General features: G+C 23.3%; 6 protein-coding genes across 6 annotated transcripts; 4 read left to right on the top strand and 2 right to left on the bottom strand. All coding sequences in view use genetic code 6, as the record gives it.

Annotated features, from left to right (window-relative positions):
• Positions 1-642: 642 nt before the first annotated feature.
• On the bottom strand, positions 643-1,816 carry TTHERM_000113344 (transmembrane protein, putative; the record flags this gene model as incomplete). The annotated part of the gene is made up of 3 exons (XM_012796252.1): positions 643-658; positions 904-971; positions 1,235-1,816. The coding sequence occupies 3 exons, from the start codon at positions 1,814-1,816 to the stop codon at positions 643-645; spliced, it is 666 nt and encodes a 221-aa protein (XP_012651706.1).
• A 2,659-nt stretch (positions 1,817-4,475) lies between these two features.
• Positions 4,476-7,177, top strand: TTHERM_00114360 (seryl-tRNA synthetase). Its single transcript, XM_001010732.3, has 7 exons — positions 4,476-4,655; positions 4,818-4,916; positions 5,136-5,501; positions 5,928-6,121; positions 6,241-6,669; positions 6,727-6,942; positions 6,999-7,177. The coding sequence occupies exons 1-7, from the start codon at positions 4,496-4,498 to the stop codon at positions 7,065-7,067; spliced, it is 1,533 nt and encodes a 510-aa protein (XP_001010732.3). The 5' UTR covers positions 4,476-4,495; the 3' UTR covers positions 7,068-7,177.
• A 589-nt stretch (positions 7,178-7,766) lies between these two features.
• On the top strand, positions 7,767-8,687 carry TTHERM_00114370 (serine/threonine protein phosphatase 2A; the record flags this gene model as incomplete). The annotated part of the gene is made up of 1 exon (XM_001010733.3): positions 7,767-8,687. The coding sequence occupies one exon, from the start codon at positions 7,767-7,769 to the stop codon at positions 8,685-8,687; it is 921 nt and encodes a 306-aa protein (XP_001010733.1).
• A 1,442-nt stretch (positions 8,688-10,129) lies between these two features.
• TTHERM_00114380 (transmembrane protein, putative) lies at positions 10,130-11,611 on the bottom strand (the record flags this gene model as incomplete). The annotated part of the gene is made up of 6 exons (XM_001010734.3): positions 10,130-10,260; positions 10,313-10,433; positions 10,490-10,583; positions 10,642-10,745; positions 11,307-11,354; positions 11,465-11,611. The coding sequence occupies 6 exons, from the start codon at positions 11,609-11,611 to the stop codon at positions 10,130-10,132; spliced, it is 645 nt and encodes a 214-aa protein (XP_001010734.2).
• A 983-nt stretch (positions 11,612-12,594) lies between these two features.
• On the top strand, positions 12,595-16,088 carry TTHERM_00114390 (cation channel family transporter; the record flags this gene model as incomplete). The annotated part of the gene is made up of 11 exons (XM_001010735.4): positions 12,595-12,699; positions 12,825-13,099; positions 13,194-13,343; positions 13,418-13,576; positions 13,646-13,799; positions 13,862-14,221; positions 14,339-14,614; positions 14,677-14,877; positions 14,939-15,048; positions 15,106-15,859; positions 15,930-16,088. The coding sequence occupies 11 exons, from the start codon at positions 12,595-12,597 to the stop codon at positions 16,086-16,088; spliced, it is 2,703 nt and encodes a 900-aa protein (XP_001010735.4).
• A 1,004-nt stretch (positions 16,089-17,092) lies between these two features.
• TTHERM_00115390 (hypothetical protein) lies at positions 17,093-19,240 on the top strand (the record flags this gene model as incomplete). Its single annotated transcript, XM_001010736.3, has 1 exon — positions 17,093-19,240. One exon carries the CDS (start codon positions 17,093-17,095, stop codon positions 19,238-19,240), a length of 2,148 nt encoding a protein of 715 aa, XP_001010736.2.
• Positions 19,241-19,855: the final 615 nt, after the last annotated feature.

The raw sequence follows: 19,855 nt of genomic DNA on the forward strand, positions 1-19,855 counted from the left end.
TGACTATATTTTGCTAATTCTAACTTTTAATTAAAATTCAATTGATATGATATTTATTCATCAAACAAGCTCTCTAGCTTCAAGTTAATAAAAAACCTAAAGAACTTTATTAAATAATAGAATCACTAAATCAACCAAAGAGTCAAATTATCTATCTAGACGTTCTATTTAAAATTAAAATCTTCAAATTATAAATTAGATAATAAAAAATAATTTTAATTTTATCTATCTCAAAAAAATGAAAAATAAATTCATTAATTTTAAAAATTTTAATAAAAATTTTATTGATAATAAAATAAAACTTCTTCACTAAAACCTGATACTTAAACAAATAAATTTTATAGAGATTTATGTTTTTTTAACAAAGTATTCATTTATATTTGTTGGTTAAAAAATCTAAAAAATCTAAAAAATCAAAAAAAGACAAATAATTATATTTGGATATCAACTGAAATTCTAAAAAAACAAAAAAAAGATGAATCTATTTGATATAAATTATGATGTAAAAATGAATATGATGTTTTCTTATTATAAAACACTGGAAAAGTAGTTGTATGAGATTTAAATAACGCTTTACTCTTATATAATCTTTGATAAATGCACATCCAGTTCTGATTCTAGCTTATCATTCAACCATAATTATCAAACATTTAATTAACTTATTGATATTAAAATTTTTAAAATATTTAATTAATATTAATTATTTTTTAAATATTTAAAACTAACTTTTAATAAGAGTAAATAAATTCTTATTCAATATAGAATAATTTATAAAAAATTAGAATGATTGAAATATTAATTAACTATTAAAACTTGTATGATAATGTTTAATTTTTATATTTTGTTATATCAATTTCAAGAAACTCTTTATTATCATTTAATGTTGTAGAAGAAAACACATACCTAAAAAGATGAATATAGGATATTTAAAATGCAGATGACCAAAATTAAAGAGTTGTATTGGTTTATACCTATAATATATATAATTGATTTTAAAATAGAATGTTTACTTTTTGCAATTACAATTAATTATCCATTTAGTCTATAACAAAAATTCTAGGACAAGCAAATAAAATTTTAATCAAATTTAAAAATAATGAATTTTATCAAAAAAATTTATTTATTTATTTACATAAAAATTCTGAAATTATTATTATTTATTATCATTATTGTTATTGATTGCTATTGATAGAATATAATTAAAACTAATTTATCATAAAGTTCAAATATATACATTGAATTAAAAAAAGTCACTGCTAATTAGATGGACACACAAGGCTTGCCTAAGCACGAAAAATTAATTGAAGAAATTGAAACTGATGTAGAGAGCAGGTCTTCGCAGGCAACTAATATAGAATTAAATCAAATTTCTTAAGAAAATAAAGCTGGACAATAAAATTAATAGGGAGATTAGGATTTAGAAAAAAAGTAGTAAGAAAACAACTAGCCACCTGTTTTGACTATAAAAAAACTTAATGGTGAGCCTATTTGCATCCCTTATACAGATGAACTTAAATAAATTAATATTAACGCTCTCAAATAGCGAGCTTTTCCTTAGCAAGTTGCCGAAGGCTATTCTATTAGATTCATTTATAGAGGAAGACTAGTTAGAGATGATGAAATTTTAGGTAGTTTAGAGTTTATAGGAAATCCCGTTATGCACGCTTAGATAAATCCACCTGCTAACTAAGTAGGGCAATAATAAAACCCTTAAGGAGGAGATATTGAAAATCAGCAAAACTAATTATAAGGAGTTATTCCTCCTAACCAAGTTAATAACTTTTAAGCATTAGCAGCTCAAATAATTTAATAACATCAGCAATAAGCATAAAATATTTAATAACAATAATAAGACATGATAAATTAAAATACTTTTGAAATGGAAGGAACTACTTGTGATTTCTGGTTTGGGTTCTTTCTTGTATTTTTCTTAGACTTTGTAGGTTTGTTTGCTGTATTTTGCTGTTACTACCCTAAAAAAACTAAAAAAGGAGCTATTTTTGGTTTCGTTGTAAGAACTATCTTGAAAATTATTTTCTTCAAAGAAGAAGATTATTAGGAACAGTGAAATTATTTTAAATAAAAACAATTAATAAACTATAGTTAGAAAATTCATTCATTACTTCCTGAATTTCATATTTCTGATTGGATAGTTAGTTATTTAGTTAGTTCTTTAATAAGACTATTATGTAAAAATATATTAATTAATTATAAATTATTTCTAAATTTAGATATTCAAATGTATTTATTATTTTGATATAAATAAAAAAATGAATTAACTTAATTAGGTATAAATATATATTATCATATTTAAAAAGAAAGTATTTATTTTTATTAAATATGTATACATATATCAAAAGTAGCTTGAATTTTATAAAATTATTATCATTCATAAAATAACACTCACAGCTATCTAAACTTTTAAAATTAAATATATCTGATATTAATTGTTGTTATTATAAAGCATTTACCTATTTTGTTTTGATAAGAAATAGAATTTGCCATAAATTTAGGATTAATAACCAACCAGTTTTTAAAAGGGAGGAGGAAGTTTAAAATAATAATATATTTATATAGCCAAGCTCATATTAAAATACATTAAAAAAATATACTCCTCTCCTTGATAAAAACGTCACACTCTCACATGTAGAAATTAGGGTATTTAAATTTACTATTTCATAAGCTTTTCCATCTATTTTATTCAGTAATTATCTTAAAATTTTACTAAATATTTACTACCATTAATCCTCGTTAATTAAGACTGTATTTATAATTTCATAAGCCACTATATTTTAATTCAATCCAACTTATTTTGATCAGTTGATTAAATAATAAAATATAATTGATAATTTATGGCTTTTTTAAAAAAAACTCAAAAAAAAGAAGGCGATTAATTTTAATTAAGGTTATTAAGTTATTAAGCTATCACTCTTTTATTTAAATATTTTTGTCAATTTAAAATTTTTACTAAATCAATCAGTTTAGAATATAAAAATTTTTAAAATTTTAAACAGTGATTGTTACTAAATAAAGAAAGAAGTTAAATCAACATTGTTTTGGAATATTAATTTTAATACAAAGCCAAATAAAATTTATTGTGTTAGAATATTTAATTAACTTTTCTTATTGTTTAATACCTGTTTATAATTGCTTAATAAAAAAAATTAAAAGCTTAAATCAACTTTCTTTTAGAATATTATTTATTACTAGATTAAACTAAATATAAATTATTAATTGAGATAGAATATTTAAATAATTTTTCCTCTGGCTTTATATGTGTTTAACTTTATGTTAATATATTAATATATTTATCGAATGTTTTGAGAAAATTTTTTAACTTACTTTCTGTGATTTGCTTAAAAGATTGATTAGTAAAACATGTAATTATTGAAATAAATTTTAAGAATTAAAAAAAAATAAATATTACAATTTAAATAGATTTATTTGAAGTTAAAATCCTTCACAAATCTTCACAATTGGTATGAAAAAAATAGGGAAATTAAAAAGATTAAAAAGAGGACTTTACTAGAAGTATTAGAAATGATTAAATTAAAATATGCATCAAATTAAGTAATATAAGATTTGTATTTTTTACTCAATTTTAAAAATCAAATGTGGAATATAATAATTATTTAAATTTAAGTTTTCTTGATTGACAAGAAATTCTCTTTTAATGATTTGAAATGTCTATTAGTATATTTTGCAATTTTTTTATTCACTGTTAAAATTAGGTCGAATTGTGACGTAAAATTTTTTAATTTCATAAATAAGATTCAAAAAATTATGAGCTGATACGATTTATTAATTAACAATTGTTAATAAATTTTAGGCAATACTACATAGTAATTAGATTGCATACTTTCTTATGTCATTTAATCCACAATTTTCTAATCTAAAATTTTTCCTACGTGTTTAGTAATTCAAATGCAGTAGACTCTATCTATTAGCGATAAGTACTAAGACTTATCGTAAATAAAATGGATGAAATTTTGGAAAGGGATTATTAGAAAAGCAAGTAAATGTGCTAGAAAAAATATCTTAGAATGTTTTAGAAGTTTGAAAGAATACAAACAAAAACAGTTTGTGAGCAAATTTTATAATAATAACAAAAAATATTTCACAAAAAGTGTAATTTTTTTCTATTGCAAGGAAAAAAGTATCAAAACCGCTTCTAAAATTGCGCGAAAAACAAAAAAAGTTAAATAGTATTTTTCTTTTAGCACTCAATAAGTAAACATTTATTGATTTAAAAAAAGAAATTAAAAAGAATTGTTATCGAATACTTGCTTGCTTGAGAATTATAGTAGAAATAACACAAATAAATTTAAATATTAACGAAATATTTAAGAGAACTTAAAAGATACTTAAACTAAAAAAATCTTTTTTAAAAACAGAGAGAGTAATTAATTGAATAAAATTTCTATCTCGCTACCTCAAAATAAAAGATAATTTTTATAGAATAATAATTATTTAATCAAATTTCCCCAAACGAATCATGCTGGCTTTAAGAAGATTGAACAATTTTCAAAAATTATATAAATTTAATAAAAATATAAATATTTTACCTTTTTAAAAAACCAATTACTATAACAATCTAAATTTCAAACTTACTTATTAAATGGGTCTTGACATTAACGACTTCAGAAAGGAAAAGGGTAAATAGCTTTGTTTTCTTCACATCATACTATTCTTGTTTTAGAGCAAACTCTCTATTTTAAAAATATTTTCTTAATTGAAGCGATCACTAAATATCTATACATAAAACAATCAACCTTAATTAATTATTTGAATTTATCTATTTTTTTCAAATATTATAGGTGGTGATCCCGAAAAGATTAAGGAATCTCAAAGAAGAAGATACGCAAAAGTTGAATTAGTTGACGAAGTCGTTGCATTAGACGAAGAATGGAGAAAGTGTAAGCATTCTTTAAATTTTATTAATTACTTACTTTACCAAGAACGAAATGGCTAACTACCCATTCGAAAGTGCCAAAAAAGCAAGAAGTTATATACAAATTAAACTAAAGGAAAAAATGTTTGAATAGCCATTAGAAAAATTAAGTCTGATGATGATTTAAATAATTAGATTTTAGTTAATGCTCTCATTATTCAAAATTTATCTTAATTTAAAACAGCCTAATATAACTACGAACAAGCCAGAAAGGAATTGAGAATTGTTCAAACTGCTATCGGTGAGAGAAAGAAGAAAGATAAGACTGATGCTTGTGAAGATCTCCTTGCTGAAAAAGCTAAAATCGAAGAAAAGATCAAGGCTTTAGAAGTTGAAAGCAGTGAAAAGAAAGAAAAGTTAGAAGTTACTTTGAAGAAGATTGGTAACATCGTTCATGACTCTGTCGTTGTTCACAACAACGAAGACTTCAACGGAGTTGTTAGAACTTGGGGTGATGATATCAAGAGAGTTATTAAGATTGACGAAACTCCTGGTGCTGCTCACCACCATCAAATTCTCTACATGCTCGATGGCTTCGACCAAAAGAGAGGTAAAATGATATTATCTTATTTATACAGATCTAAAAAAATAGATACATAGAACCAATCAATATCTTTCTTTAGTTTTCCTTTTCTTTGTTACCAAAATCTTAAATAGAATCAAATAGCGTCTATGCATAAATGAATGAATGAATAAATAAATGTACAAAGCATAAAAAAGATTAAAAGGAGAAGTTTGCAAAAAAAAAGAAAATTATTTAAAAATAGCATTTGTTTCCATCAATCTAACTATCTAAAAAGAAAATAAATAAATAAATATCTTCTTTTATTTTTTTAGATTTAGAAAATATTGAAAATTTTCAGAAGATAAGCGAAAATTCCTTAAAATAAAAAAACGAACAAAGGATTATTAAAGAAAAATTGACTTTTATCAATATTTTAATTATTCTAATTCTTTTTAAATTATTTACGAAAAGGTTAAAAGATTGCTGGTCACAGAGGTTATTTCTTAAAGAACTACGGTGTTCTTTTAGTTCAAGCTTTATGTACTTTCGGTTAATAATTCTTAATGAAGAAGGGTTACTGCCCTATGTACACTCCTTTCTTCATGAAGAAGGATGTTATGGGTGAAACTTGCTAATTGTCTGACTTTGATGAACAACTTTACAAGGTAATTAGCAAAAATAGAATTATTAATGAAATCTTTTCTTCAAAGCATTTATTTGAAAAAAATTAAATAAATCAGGCAGTTAAATATTAATTGGTTTTATTAACACAAAAAAAAAATAGGTTGACTCCACCAGTGTCATGCATGCTGAAGAATAAAAGACCTTAAACGAAGATAAGGAAAAATACTTGATTGCCACTTCTGAACAACCCATTTCTGCCTTCCATTCTGGTGAATGGATTGATTCTAAGGAACTTCCCTTAAGATATGCTGGTCTTTCCACTTGCTTCAGAAAGGAAGCTGGTGCTGCTGGAAGAGAAACCTGGGGTGTCTACAGAGTCCACTAATTCGAAAAGGTCGAATAATTCGTTCTCTGCAAGCCTGAAGACTCTTGGGATGAACTCGAAAGAATGATTAAAATTTCTGAAGAATTCATGTAAGAACTCGGCTTACCCTACAGAGTTGTTAATATCGTCTCTGGTGCTCTTAATGATGCTGCTGCTAAAAAGTACGATCTTGAAGCTTGGTTCCCCGGTTATGGTCAATACAAGGTAAATTCAAATACTTGAAAAAATGAATCTTTATAAAAATTATAATTAATTTAAAAGGAATTGGTTTCTTGCTCTAACTGTACTGACTTCTAATCCAGAGGTTTGAACGTCACTACCGGTGAAGTCATTCCTGGTAAGAAGGACGGTGATAAGGGTAATGAAAAGAAGTTCGTTCACATGCTTAATGGTACTTTATGTGCTGCTTAAAGAACCTTAACTTGTATTTTAGAAAATTATCAAGAAAAGGACGGTGTTCGTGTTCCTAAATGCCTCGTAATCATCAATTTTTTTTTTTAATTTAATTTTAATTTTACTTTAAATCTTAATAGGTTCCCTTTGTTGGTACTGATTTCCTTCCTTACAAGTTACCTATGCCCAAAAAGACTGAATTCTAATGATTAAACTAAAAATAAAAACTCAACCACTTTTATTATTTGTATCTATCTATCTTTCTATGTATTTTTAGTAAAATATTTTTTATTATTACTTAAAAATATTTAATTCTTTCCATCAAAATACTCATTTAAGATAAAGCAAATCAATGCAAATAAACAACAAATTAATCAACAAGCAAGTAAATAAATAAAGAAATAAATAAATAAATGAATGAATTTCTAAATTTATATTGAAAGAAAATAAATAACTTGAATTTTTAATCGCTTACTTTATTTCCACTTTGGGCATATGCATAAGAATTATAAATGTTTGTTTATTATTGTTAAGAATGAAAACATATTTGACAGATTGCTTACTTATTTTTATGCATTAATTATTTAATCAGAAAACGACTTAGCAATCAAACAAACAAACAAATTCCCTAAGTATCAATCAATCGGACAATAAAAAATTTATTAAATTTCATAACATTAAATAAACTTTAAATTAGGAGCTAAAGCTGAACAAGACAAAATTTTCAAATAATTACTTCTAGTCAATTTAAAATAAATTATTTTATCAAAATTATTGAAAAATCTATTGGTAAATATTTAGTGTTTTTCTAATTATACTCTTCTTATTAAGTGACTATACTATCTGCTATCATTTTAAAGATGTTTATCATTTTTTTTTGACATTTTATTATTTTAAGTGCAGGTAGAATGAAAGCGGATGTAGATTAGTGGTTGTATACTTTAAAGGTAGACAAAGAAATTCTTACTGAGAGAGATTTAAGATTGCTCTGTGAAAAAGTAAAGGAAATCCTAATTGAAGAGTCTAATGTTTAGCCAGTTAGTGCTCCAGTTACAGTTTGTGGAGATATTCATGGATAATTTTATGATTTACTTGAACTTTTTCAAAAAGGTGGAGAAATACCTACAAGCAATTATATTTTTATTGGAGATTTTGTAGACAGGGGACATAACAGTGTAGAAACAATAGAATATTTGCTTTGCTTGAAGCTGAAGTACCCTGGTAATATTACCCTTCTCAGAGGAAATCACGAATCTCGCCAAATTACTTCAGCGTACGGTTTCTTTGATGAAATATCTCGTAAATATGGTAATTCTAACCCATGGAAAATATTTACAGATCTATTTGATCACTTAGCTCTAGCTGCTATAATAGATGGGACTGTACTTTGCATCCATGGTGGTTTATCTCCAGACATTAAGACTCTGGACTAAATAAGAACAATAAACCGCAAAATTGAAATTCCTCATGATGGACCCTTCTGTGATTTAATGTGGAGTGATCCAGATGACTTAGAATCATGGCAATTATCTCCAAGAGGCGCAGGTTGGATTTTTGGCTGGAAACCAACTGAAGAATTTTGTAGAATAAATGGTCTTCAATTGATCTGTAGAGCTCATTAACTTGCTTAAGAGGGCTATAAATATTGGTTTACAAAGTAGAATCTAGTTACTGTATGGAGTGCTCCTAATTATTGCTACAGAATGGGTAATGCTGCAAGTATATTATCCTTTGATGAAAATATGCAAAGATAGTTTACCTTCTTTAATGCTGTCCCAGAGAGCTCTAGAGCTACCAGCTACAAGCAAGTTCTTCCCTATTTCTTATGAGGAAAGTAACTAAAAGAGAACATTTAAAAGTCCTTATTTTTAAATAATTTTTTAGTATTCTTATCTTCTTTAATATATAAAATCATTCTCAAAAAACAAAAAAAATTAATAATAATACTTAATTTTATTTTGGTTTCAGTGCAGAAATTACTAATTATCAAGTAAAAACTTACCTGCCTACTTACTTAATCACTCACTCACTCACACATGATCTGATCTGTCTATTAAAATAATATCTTTTATAATCTAAAAAAATATTAAAACATATTTTGTTTTATAAATGTGAATTGTTGAAATTTAACAAAATATAATAATTAAAATAAATATTCTGCTCTTTAAATTTCTTTTTAGATTGAATATTTATTACTCAAAGACTCAAATCTTTATAAATAATGAATGCTTTGTAACTTAAATGTGTTTCGATATCCTCTAATATACAACAAACAAATAAACAATTAAAAATGAGAAAATAAACTTAAAATAATAACTACCCTCATATTAATAGTAGATTATAATTTAATTATATTTCATGCTCTTAATTATGAGATATATATATAAGTTATTATAACAATACAATAAAAATAATAATTATTACTAAGAAATTCTATGATATTTATTAAAAAACAGTATTTTGATATATGTTAAACAACAAATCAACATTTTCGCTTTAGTTGTGATATGAAGTATCTTATTTTATAAATAAACTATCTCTTCTTTAAAAATTTATCATATTTTTCTTTTTATTATAATTCGTAAATTTTAATTTCTCTCAATAGATTATTAAATATTTTTTCTAAAAAAGTATCTTTAAGTTATAAAAATATTCTTTATTAAGAAAACAAATAACATGATTTAAATAAATTAAATTTATTATTATTTTTTACATAAATAACTTTTATCATATGAATAGCATATAGTCATGTAAAATTTAGTTAAATCCTATCATATGGGGGACATATTTTCAAATTGAAGAGTCTGGACATTTAAAAAATTAAAAAATACATTAATACTTTTTTACTTTTTTTAAAGTAAATAAAAAAACCTTACCTTACCTTAGCAAAAACAAAAATATTTTAATTGTTTTTGATAATATAAATTTTTAAATTAATTTGGAGATAGATGGATATTTGATAAATTAATTTTTTTAATAATTCGATATAAAGGTTTATGTGTTAGAAAATACTTGAGAATTGTTTGTTTATGAATGAGTGATAGATATTAAGGATATATTAGTAAAAAGCCATCTAAAATACGAATATAAACAAAAAGCAATCGCATAAAATAGATGTGAGTTTCAGTTATTGTTTAATTTCGTGTATATTTTTTTTAAATTTCAAACTTTCGTAGGCCAATTAAAAGAGTTTTACTCTTTCTTTATTTCGTTTGTTTGTTACTTCTTGAGAAAAAATATGAATAATTTTTGTTTTGAGCTTAAAATCATCTCAGTTATTGAGGGAAGCTAATTCTTCTTCTAATTAAGCCTTTCTCTAAAGTAATTTATCATTATCTATTCTAATTTGTCTAATTTTATCTTCAATTTCTTCAGCAGCAGTATTCAAGCTGAAAAGACTTTCTAATATATAAATAAAATTCTTATTAATATTTTCCAAATATTTTATTTTTACCTGCAGGATTAGCTAAGTTAAGACCTTAATAACCTAACATGAGAGCTAAGATAGCACCACCACTAACAAGGAATAATAATTCTAAAGCAGATTTTTCATAATTAGGTCTAAGATCCATAGGCTAAAAATTAAAAATTTGAAATATAAAAACAATTAAGAAATAAATAAATAATATACGTCATCCATAGTTAAATAACCGTGGGGTTCGTTCATTAATCCTTCATGAGTATCGTCATGGTAATAAGCATCAGCAAAGTACATTCTTTCGAAGCTATTTAAATATATAAACATTTAATTTCTAATAATCATATCAAAGCAAATCTAATTACGAAAGAGTAGGAACTCCTCTAAGATGGTGATAAGGATCGGTTTCGTCATGATGGTGGTGATCATTTACATCAGTAAAGCCATAGACAGCAACCAAATCGTCTTTCTTTTATTTTAATATGTGATTAAAAATTATTTAGATATTTTATTGATAAAACAAATCATTGAAGATTTATGAGAATCAAAGAAAGAAATATCTCTAGAAAGCAAACACTATTTTAGGATTAAAGAGTAATATTGCTGTAATTATCCTATTATATAATTAATTGAATAATCTTATATTTTATTTGTGCTTATGATTTCTATAAAATATAACATCTACTTTTATTTATTAATCATTTTCTATCATTTTTAATTCATAACAAATTGTTTGTTTATTTAGAAAAATGTTTATCAAATTCAAATGAGTTATTCTAAAAAGAGACATTTATCTATCTATCTTATCATTATTAGATTTATCTATTCAAATTATACTTAAGAGCTATTTTAATTTCTACTAAATTAATTATCAATAGATATTTTGTTTGCTTCTATTTGTATCTAAAATAACCAATCACTATTTAAATCATCTTCTAATTGCAACAAAAATTGATTGTATTTTATATTTCTTCCTTCTAAGACCTCATTTCATTTTTGCAAATAAAATTAAAATATTTGTAAAACTTACAAAGCTCTTGTTACCAATAAGATTCTTATCTTTAACTAAATGGACTTCCTATTTTTTATATTTAAAAAAATATTTTTAAATTAAATTAATCATTAATTGATTTTATCTAATAATAATCATAATATAATTATAATCTATTTATAGCTAGAATATCATACATAACCATGTCCACCATGTCCATGATGATCATCATGGTGGTCATCGTGATGAGCTGCAGCACCTCCGAATCTCTTAAAAGCCTTCTATGTAATAGAATTGAAATTTTAAACTTTCTTTGCTAAATTGAAGATATTTCTGGGATTCATGATAAATTGTAAAGACTGCTATCTATTTATAAATTAATTAATTAAATAAATCTTTCTTTCTTTTTATTTATTTATTTTTTATATTTTTTGTATTAAAAATATACTTTTCCCTATGTTAAGATTTTCTTTGTTTTCACATTCTATTAAGAAGCATATATATAATACATTCATATATTTTTTTAGGTATATCAAAAATCAAACTATACTAACATAGTTATTATTTGATAAGCAATCATTCATTCATTTATTAATTTATTGATTGATTGTTCAGCAAAAGGAAAGGTTATTAATTCTAATTAAAATTTACATAATATCAAAACAAATGAATGAGCTAATAAATGAATATTTCAAGCAAAAATTATTTTAAAAGGGAATTTTTACAAATTGATTTTAAAATTATATTTTTATGATAGATAATCAAAATCATTATTTTTTGAATTATAGCTAAAAATAAGCTTGAAATAAATTTGAAGTTTTAAAAAGCTATGAATTATTAACGTATTTGTGAATAATAAATATGAAAACAAAAAATAAACAGAAAAAATTTAAAAGAAATTTAAATTAAAAAAAATTTGAGAATATCATAAAATAAATATTATTAAAATTGTTTTTTAAGCTTATTTTATTTTTTTGTTAAATTTTAACCACTTTAATAATTTTTAATCTAAAATAGCTTGCTTAAACAAGGCTTTTTTATATGGTCATGTAATAGTTAAATTTTCTTTGGTTTACAAGAATTATAATCAGAATAATTGTTTGTTTTTTATATATTTCAATTTAAATTACTTCAAATACAAAAGCAGTTTTTGTGAAATTGTATATTAGTAGATATAAATATTAGAGCTATTAGTATTTTATTCAAGAAGCCTTAAAGCAGTGAAATAGAAAATATTTAAAAAAATAGAGCTACTATTAAATACAAGAGCCGATAGTGATCTGTTGCATTAAAGCGAAAGATAAATAATTGAAACTAATTTTTATTTATGAATACAGACATTTTATTTACTGATCAATAAAATACTAATTAAGATGAATTAATTACAGAATAGCGAGAATTAGACATAGTTAATGGTTTAATGCAACCTTAGGTATATATAATTAAATTAAGCATCAGTTTTAATATTATTTGTTTATTAAATGTCAAACTTGACTAAATGCTTTATTCTAAATGTAGTAATTTTTAGCTATTGTTGATTTCTTAATTTAAAAATAGATCGATAGCGAATAATAAAATTAAGATGGAAGCAATGTGACTTAAAATAAAAGCTAGAATTAACAAGTAAAAGCTAACTAATTAACAGAAAGTATTGAAATTAAATAGAGTTCATAAAGAGGTTTTATGGATAAACTTAAAAATCTTTTGTAAAAAAAACAAACAACATTTTTAGATGAAAATGTGAATGAGGAAGAATAAAATAGGAGATATTAAATCGCTATGAAAGGTTGGAAAAAAGTTAAGTCAGTACTAAGAATCATTTAGTATAAAAGGTGAGATTTGTTAAAACTTAAGAAAAATTTTAACTTATTTATTTATTTATTTATGTTTATAATATTGACTAATTATGTTTGTCTTATAAAATAGGAAAGTAGGTATTTTGGATAGCTACTAACCTAAAGAATCTAAATGGGCTTACTCTAAATTTTTACTATTACCATTCTCAAACTTCAGATTTTACTTTTTATTGATTGAATCGTTTTTCATTATATACAACATATTTCTTGTTCCCTTTAGGTAAAATAAATTAATTAATTTCAAACAGCTATAAAATGTTTATTAAAAAAAACTTTTTTTTGTTAACTTTATAGATATGCATTTAGTTTGATTCGTTAGGAGAATTTGATGGTCATAGATATTGTTATGGATTCTTTTTTTCTTTGCACGATAATTATTAAATTTTTTTGTGCTTATGTTGACAAAACAAGAGTCGTTAAGGATTTTAACTCTATTGCATTTAGATATTGTTTGTAAATTTAATTGATTTTTTAACTCAATCAATTAATGCTAATTTTACTTTTTATTATTTATAAAAAAAGTGGTTTCTTATGGATGGATTCCGACGGATTATTCTTTTTTGAAGTTACAGCTTTGTTTCCTTATTATATTTTTAACACTTGGTATGGCACAAGATTTCTCAGGATGCTCTAGATTGGCTGTGTTTTAGATTATTTCTAAATATTTTGTAACAAAGTAAATTATAATTAATTAAAAGTCTACAATCGATCTGATTTTCATCAATTTAATTTAAAAAGGTTTTAGGGTTTTTTACTTCTAATATCAACTTGACTAAGAGCTTAACAACCATTCTATAATTTTTGTTGCTACTATGTATTATAGCATAATATCTTTCTTGCTTTTGGTATTATCTTGGTATCAAAAAGAATGTAGAATATGGATATGATAAAAATGCAAAAGAATTTAGACTAATGTCGGGATGGGTATATGAGTAACTATTCTCGAGTGATGATAATCCCGCATCTGAAATTGGAAATAATTTATAAACTGAATTTGTTGCATCACTCTATTGGGTATTCACAACATTGACAACACTAGGTTATGGTGATTTTTATGGATAAACAAGCTACGAAAGAATATTTACTATGTTTGTATAAGTAAATAAATCAATCAATCAAAAGTTTTTCTCAGTTTTTTACAAATAAATTAATTATTAAGAAGATAAAATAAAGGCTTAATTAATTGCTCACTCATATTTTTAAATAACAAAAAAGTTCTTAGGTGTATTCATTTTTGCTTATATGATGGGAAATATAAACAATCTTATTGAAAAGCTTAATGATGACCATTTAGAATATATTTAAAATGAAAATGAAAATCTTGATCAGTGGATAATCAAAATAGATAGAGCAAATCCTACAAGAAAATTACCATAGTCATTTGTTGATGATTTAAGAAAAAGATTTACAATTTATTGGTAAAGAGATCACACAACTGTTGTGCAGGAGTTTCCTTTCTTTAATTAGCTTCCAGTGGATTTAAGAAGTCAAGTAAATTTTAACAAATATTTTTAAAATAAATAAATAAAAAAATATTCTTATATTGAAATAAGCTTGTTGATCACATTTTTAAAGGATTTATTGACAGGTTTTCTGTCTTCTTTAAAGGGCTAGAAATATAGTTTGTTCATGCTGTTGTAGTAAATCTCTATCCTAAAAAATATACTTAAGCTGAATACGATGGATTGAAATAAATAGACATTATTCCTATAGATACCTGTCCAAATGATCTCTTTTTTATTACAAAAGGAAATGTAAATTAAGTCAAATTTTATAAAAAATTCATAATTAAATATCTTTTATTATTAATACTAGGTAACAATAGGCTCAAAGGATGGTGTTCATAAATATATCACATTAGGTCCTGGTTCTTACTTTGGTGATCATCTAATTTTATTCAATCTAAAGTCTTCGAATGCTTTTATGTAATAAATATATGTGAAAAATGAATGATTATTTGAAGAGTTTTTTTAAATATAAAGAGCTATTGATGAGGATGTAGAATGCATGTGTATAGACCGCAAAATACTTTTGGATTTATGCGATTTTTATCCTTATAGCCATAAAATATTAAAGTATAAAGCCTATGCTAGACGTAAACATTTTAGAGAAATAAAAGAAAAGGTTATGGAGTTGGAAGAGATGTAAAGACCTAAATATTCGGCAAACTAAATAGAAAATAACATTAATGGGCATACGCAATTTTTATCTAATTCTCATCAAAATTCTAACAAAAATTCCAAAGCTAACCAGATAAGTTTCAACTAGGCTATAGCTGATAGACTCATGAATCCAGATAATGATTCTAAAGTTTAAAGTCCTGCCTTAAAAACTAATTTTGCTAATTAGGCTTAAGAAAAAGAATTTAATAAAGATTTATAAAGCTATGATCAAGCCCTATAGAGCAAAAAATAAATAGAAAGTTAAAAAGAATAAAATTATAGCATTTAAAGTAATCGATTCAAAACAGAAAGTGTTTAACTAAATGAAATACAAGAGATTCCTCATTTTATAGAGTTTGTAGAAGAGACAGAGTTAAAAAAAGTGGCACTACAAAAAGAATTAGATTAGGTAAATCAAATCTAAAGCTAGTTCAAGTAATACATTAAAGAAGCAGTAAGCAATCAGGGCTCTAAAAGTCCAAAAGATAGTCATAATGAAAGTATGTAAACTATTTATAACTACGAGGAAGAAAACAGAAAAAATGAAATACTGAAACTTGCTAAAGATCTCAATGTAAATTTTTAATTAATCTGATTCTTATTTAATTTTATTTATTTATTTACGATATAAATTTTAATTTTAGGATAAAATAGAAATACTTAAAAAATCGATATGTTTATTAGATTCAGAGATTAAAAACAAAATATCTAATATCAAAACAGAGTTAGAATTCGTAACAAGCTACGAAGAAGTTCTTCACGATTTTGATGAAGATGATAAAATAATCTAAACTTAAAATTGAAATATAATCTAAAATAAATTTAACTACTTACAAATTAATTAATTTTTTCCTAAAGCAAATAAATGAATTAAAAAATAAATATTCAAGATTCAAATAGAAATTCAATTTATTAAATAAAGAAAAATTGCTATCAAATGAAATTTAGTTTGCCTTTAAATTTTCTGAACTATTTTAACTAAAGTCAAAATAAATAAACAAATAAATAAATAAATATACATACTAATAATTGTCTCATATAAACAAATATAATAACTAAATTAATTAATTAATTATCTAAATAATACTCAATATAAATTTGGAAATCTTAATTTAATTATCTAAAATTTTAGATAGATGTATTATATGAATAAAAAAATATTAATATATATTTAAAACAGCTATTAAATAAAATGTTGATGAAAATAATAAAAATTTGTTTATTTTTTTATATATTTTATGAAATTTAAGTAATTTTCAACATCTATTTCATCAAATATTTAGCAATAATAGCAATAATATAAGCTGTAAAACATTATTTATATAAAATTTTAGATATATTGTATAAAATAAATCTAATTTGATTAAAGAACAGTTAAATTTATATTTATTAAATTTAATATCATTTAATTACTTACAAAAAATTGATGGAATATTAAGACTTAAATTAAAATAATTTTAAAAAGAATTGAAATATTGCCAAAAATAAATAAATTTTATGTATATTTTTTTTATTTTATTATTTATTATAAATTGGTTACAAAATATCAAAAGTGGATTATAGTTGTTATTTATTGTAATAGTGATTGATGTATAATTTGATTTGATTTGAATTTGTAAAAGTAAGTAAATATAATTTAACTATAACGAATAATATTCATGATTTATTTTAGAACAGTAGCTAGCTACTTTCAGCGTTATACCTAATAGAACATTAATTACTACACAAAATTTAATTAAAATTTTGTGATATTTTTTATTTTTAAAGAGATTAAATTAGCAAATTTACAAATTGATACCAAATCTTAATGAGTTTAAGCTACAAAAAATAGAATGAACATAGGGATAGCGATGTTAAAAATATAGTCTCTTAATTGCAGTAGACTTAAGATTGTTAAGATAAGCTTAATATGTCCTTTTCTCCAAATGATCAACATTTTGAAATAGATCAGAACTAAATCAGCAGCAATGATAAATCTCATTATTCATAATTAAGCCCTATTTCTTAAAACCTAAAAAAATAAGAACTGGATGATTACACAAATTAATATTTAAATCAGTTTCAATCTCCAAATTAAAGAAGCAGCCCAGAGGTAATTAGAAATACAAATTCTAGCTAAAATTCTATGAAAAGAAATTTTCTAGGTAAATAATGCAGTTCGAATTATATTTCGTAGGAGATTAGCACTCCTACAGATAAGCTTTCAAGGCAATCACATATAATTTTTGAAAAATCTCCTTAGGAGGCATCATAATCCAAATAAAGTGATTCTGTTTTAATGAGATCTTCTACTAAATAAAGTTAAATGGATAGAAGTTTTAGCAAAAATAGTATTTATTAATAACGCCCTTAAAGTAGCTTAAATAGCAGCGAATTTTATATGTCCAAAAGTCTTAAGGATAAATACTTCTCTCCTTAGAAATAAACGAAATTAAATGCATCTAGTCTCATTCCTCTTTCAAACACAGAAATCATTGGAAGCATAAGTTGCTCAACAATACTTAATAAAAGCACATCTTTACTCAATAGGAGCACTAATTCTATGAATAAAAGCACTGCATCTTTGAATAAAAGCACTGTTTCTAATAAAAATAACCTCAATTAATAAAATATTATTTAATAAAAAAGTATGAAATAGAGTTAAAAGTTAAATAACTTTGATGATATTTTAAAAAAATCTGCTTTAAATAGACTAGGGTTAACATTGAAGCCAGTTTGCTCTGCTCACAAACACTAACAACTTAAATATATTTGTGTAGACTAAAAATGCTTGGATAAGGAGAGAGTTTTATGTGAAAAATGTATTTCAAGTTTTGACCATGAATTTCATGATTTAAAAACAATCGAGGAATTTATTTTGCAACTGGAGAGCTCTTATGAAACTTTTTTAAGGAAATTCTTTCACTTCAAGAGTATAAAAGAAGAATTGGAACATCCTTCGTTTCTTGGAAATATAAATTAACTAATTAATTAAATAAAAGAATAAATATGTTAAAATCTTGATGAAATCAAAGATAAAATTTAAAATCAATACTAAATAATATTACAATAAATGGATAAAGAAGAAAAGTAATAAGAATCTGAAGAATAAAGAAGGAAATCTAAAATTTAAGATTATTCAGAAATTAAATACGTTGGAGGATATCTTTAGTAAATAAATAACTAGCAAATATAAAAAGATAGATTTTAATAAGGATAGAGCAGCAGTCATTTAAAAGTTTCAGCTGATGGTATTGAATAAGAAATTGAAAGATTGGAAAAAATTGATTAATTTATGCAGAGCATTGTTTAAAAAAATTTTTTTGATTTAACTAAAAAAGAAATAAATATGTCACTTGGATTAGTGAGTAGATCTCATTATCTTAAAATTGATTAATTGCATAATACATTGAGTACTAAATATAATAAGTTAGAAAATACTTTTAATGAAGCAGTTTATTAATATACATAAAAACTCTAGCTTGCTTTGAAAGAGGTGTTTAACAACCATACAGATTTTAAAATACCTCTTCCCGATCAATATTCTCCCACATAAATAAAAAACGATTTGGTGAATCAATACTAATAATTAGAGTTAGAAATTAAGTATAAGAAAAAGTAGCTTAAGCTGGCAAAATAAAATATTATACAATAAGATTAAGCTCGTACTTAAAACAAATTGCTCAAAAGGATAGAACCTACTTTTCCTTACAATACATATAATAATAATTGTTATCATTTAACTGAAGCAGGAATAATTTGTAACACAACTCCAATTTTCGAATGTTGCTAGCAAGCTTATTAATGTGTATAGTGTCATTACAAATTCTGTAAACATTAACCTAAAATTACAAATCCAAGTAAAAGATATTGCATGAAGTGCCTATCAGTTTTCAAAGTAGATTTTCCTACAGATGTATCAATAAATTGTGATGATTGTATTAAAAAACAATAAGAATAAAATGAAATATCCTGAAAAAAGTTAATTCATATTATTAATTAAAAAATAAATAAATTTTATTTTCTTTTTTCTCTTTTTAGTAAAAAATAAATATAAATACTAAACTAGTTTATAATATAATTAAATAAATTTAAAAAAACAAAATATAACAAAATAAGTACTAAGTATGTTCATATCTGTCAAAATAATGTATGTAATTTATACTGTAAATAAATTATAAAAATCGAAAAAGAATAAAAATTATTCAAATTATCTCTCTTATGCCTCTCTGTTATTATTAAAAAATTCTAAAAAAAAGAGCACTCATTACATTAAATATATGATGTAGGGGAATATGATTCAGCATTAAATTTTCAGCCCTAATTTCAGCTAAAAATTTTTTAATTTAAATTTTTTTCAAAAATATTTATTATTTTACTTAATATTTATTTCCTACTAGAGAAATAATTATCAAAGTATAGCAATTATTCTAAATTATTTTTCAATTTTTGAATTTAATATTTATATCTTTTCTTTATTTATCTTTAACTGAAATTCATTATTAATTAATTTATCAAATTCATCTTTACAAATTTTGTTTTTATTAATGCTATTTCAAATGAATCTTAACATGTTCTACACTATAATATA

The sequence above is a fragment of the Tetrahymena thermophila genome, assembly GCF_000189635.1.
Source record: "Tetrahymena thermophila SB210 genomic scaffold scf_8254752, whole genome shotgun sequence".
Classification (NCBI taxonomy): domain Eukaryota; phylum Ciliophora; class Oligohymenophorea; order Hymenostomatida; family Tetrahymenidae; genus Tetrahymena; species Tetrahymena thermophila.